Source organism: Arachis ipaensis, chromosome B3, assembly GCF_059453495.1.
Source record: "Arachis ipaensis isolate K30076 ecotype BB chromosome B3, ASM5945349v1, whole genome shotgun sequence".
In the NCBI taxonomy this organism is placed as follows: domain Eukaryota; kingdom Viridiplantae; phylum Streptophyta; class Magnoliopsida; order Fabales; family Fabaceae; genus Arachis; species Arachis ipaensis.
Genome location: NC_142438.1, coordinates 108282044 through 108284383, shown reverse-complemented (window position 1 = coordinate 108284383; position 2340 = coordinate 108282044). Strand labels below are relative to the sequence as shown.

The 2340-nt window shown below is 35.4% G+C and overlaps 1 protein-coding gene across 1 annotated transcript; it reads right to left on the bottom strand.

The window, feature by feature from the left end:
• Positions 1–758: 758 nt before the first annotated feature.
• LOC107630738 (dirigent protein) lies at positions 759–1683 on the bottom strand. The gene has a single exon (XM_016333954.3). It carries the CDS (start codon positions 1572–1574, stop codon positions 1002–1004), a length of 573 nt encoding a protein of 190 aa, XP_016189440.1. The 5' UTR covers positions 1575–1683; the 3' UTR covers positions 759–1001.
• Between the last annotated feature and the right edge of the window lie 657 nt (positions 1684–2340).

The window sequence follows — 2340 nt, the reverse complement described above, 5'->3', positions numbered from 1 at the left end:
GTCTCTTTCGCCATTTTTTTTCTCCCAGAAAAAGTGAATCCAAATACATGAGACTTCTGTGCTTGATTATTCAGATTTGATCCTTTCTCTTTAATCTCTTCACACCTTAGATCTGTGTCCTTTTTCACCTTATTTTTGTCGGCTTTCTCCATGACATCCTTTTCACAGTTTTCCTTAAACAGCTTCACACTCAGCTGAAACTAAGGTTCAATTTTGACTCTCACCCATCGTCATCCATTTTAAATCCCTCTCTGGATTGATTGTGATTCCTCCAAAGGTGTTTTTCTCCGAGTTAATTTATGAGGTCACTATTTTTCAATGCACTGTGCTTTAATTGAGGTGATAAAGGTTATGGTGATGAAGGAGCGGCAATGAAAGAGAGGAGGGTGTGGCAAGGAGCCATTGAAGCAGCGGTGGAGACTGAGTGGAAAGTAATGGTGAGAGTGTGTTAGAAAGGGAAAGAGGGGTGGTGGCTGGGTGAAGAGGGTGGTGGTGGAATTTGAGATTAGAAAGAGAAAGAGGGGTGGTGGCTGGGTGAAGATGGTTAGGATTAGAAAGGTAATTGGGTGAAGGAGGTGGTGTGGTGGTGAAGATAAGGGTAATTTATGAATTTTAGATAATTTTTTATGAGTACAAATGGTAATTTCTTTTTTCTATGGATAGATATATCAGCGTTTTTAATTTTTGTGGGTACAAATAGTAATTTACTCTATAAAATTAAAAGTGACTTTAAAAAAGTTGACAACACAAAAAAATAATTAGATCGTAATTAAACAGTTATTTTAGTTCCAAATGAAGTCAACAAGAAGTGACGACACCAACACGTTGGTGTGCTATTGTGCCGCAAAGTTACAATGCTTGATCCCAAAAATGAAAACTCTTATCACCAAGTAAATAATCCAGGAATAACCAAAGAGAAAGTAATACAACAACGACTCCAACAACAACTAACAATAATAAAATACAAAATGCGAAGAGATACTGTTGTATCCAACATTTAGTTACCAACATTCATACAAGTTCATATCAACCCTTAGCCTGAAGTAAACCTCACCCTCAAATGCATCGGTTGAGAGAGTGGCCACTCCCCTAGTCATGAAGAAGTCACCAGTGCCACCAATGACGGAAATGTCCCTGGTCTTGTTCATCAAAGGGTCAGCACCAGCAAAGTTTATGCTACCCTTATGTTGTGTTGAGTTGAACACAAAGGAGAAAGCAAACCAAGAGGTGAAAATCTCTTTCTTGTCGTAAATGTAAAACCCTTGCGCTCGTCCCACAGGAGGCGAGTGCAAGTTGTTGTCAAGTGTGATGGGGTCGTCAAATACGACCACATCACCAAAGTGGTTCTGGCCGGCTAGTATAGTCTTGTTGCCCCACGAGGGCGCACCCACAATGGCTGATGTGGCATTCTTAGCATTATGGCCGTTGTAAATGATGTCATGAAAATAAAGGACCAACTTCTTGCAAGGCTCTCGAACCCTCTTTTGCCAATGTGTTGGAGAGGCAGAGGATCCCACCGTGATTAGGAGCAAGAGGAAGAGTGCTGAAATGAGTCTCCTCATGGTGGATTCCATGTTACTCGTCTTACTTGTTTAGTTGCTTAGGCTCAATTGTTCGATGAATATGTTGTTTCATATGGAGTTGAAATTTATAGGTGTTATGTGAAGGGGATGCGTAAAGCAAATTGATGGTTATATATTAATTAAATTACAACTATCCATCTTTTTGTGGCAATGTTCCACATGTGATTGTTTATATATACTTCATCAATATTAGGTGCTGAAATTGAGGCTAAGCTTGGCTTTGAAGATATGATTACAATTTTTATATCAAACAAAGGGGAATAGAGAAAAAACAAATTGTACGCAAGTCTTTATATAGCATGTGCTTCCTTAATATGTATATTATTATTTTCTTATGAACAAAAAGATATAAAAAATCCAAACTTTTTTTTATTTAGAATAATAAATGGTACAATTTTTTTAAGAGACATCTTAAAAGATTCCAACTCCTATTATTATAGGCACGAAAATATTTGAGGCAACTTGTTTTTTTTAGTTTTTGTTTATATTTATTAATTACTGTTGAAATAAATGCATAATATTAAACGAACAATGTTATATAACTAATAAAATTTATTATTTTTGTTTTGGATTTAATTAATAATATTTAAAAATATTAATTAAAAAAATATAATATTAGAGTGTTAAACTAAAAATATTGTGCTGCATGCTGATTAAAAGAGCCGGCCAATTTTACTAGTCCTTAAATTTTTTTATATTAAATATAATAAATATATAATTATAAATAGGCCAGTTCTCTAGTGACACAAGAAATGGT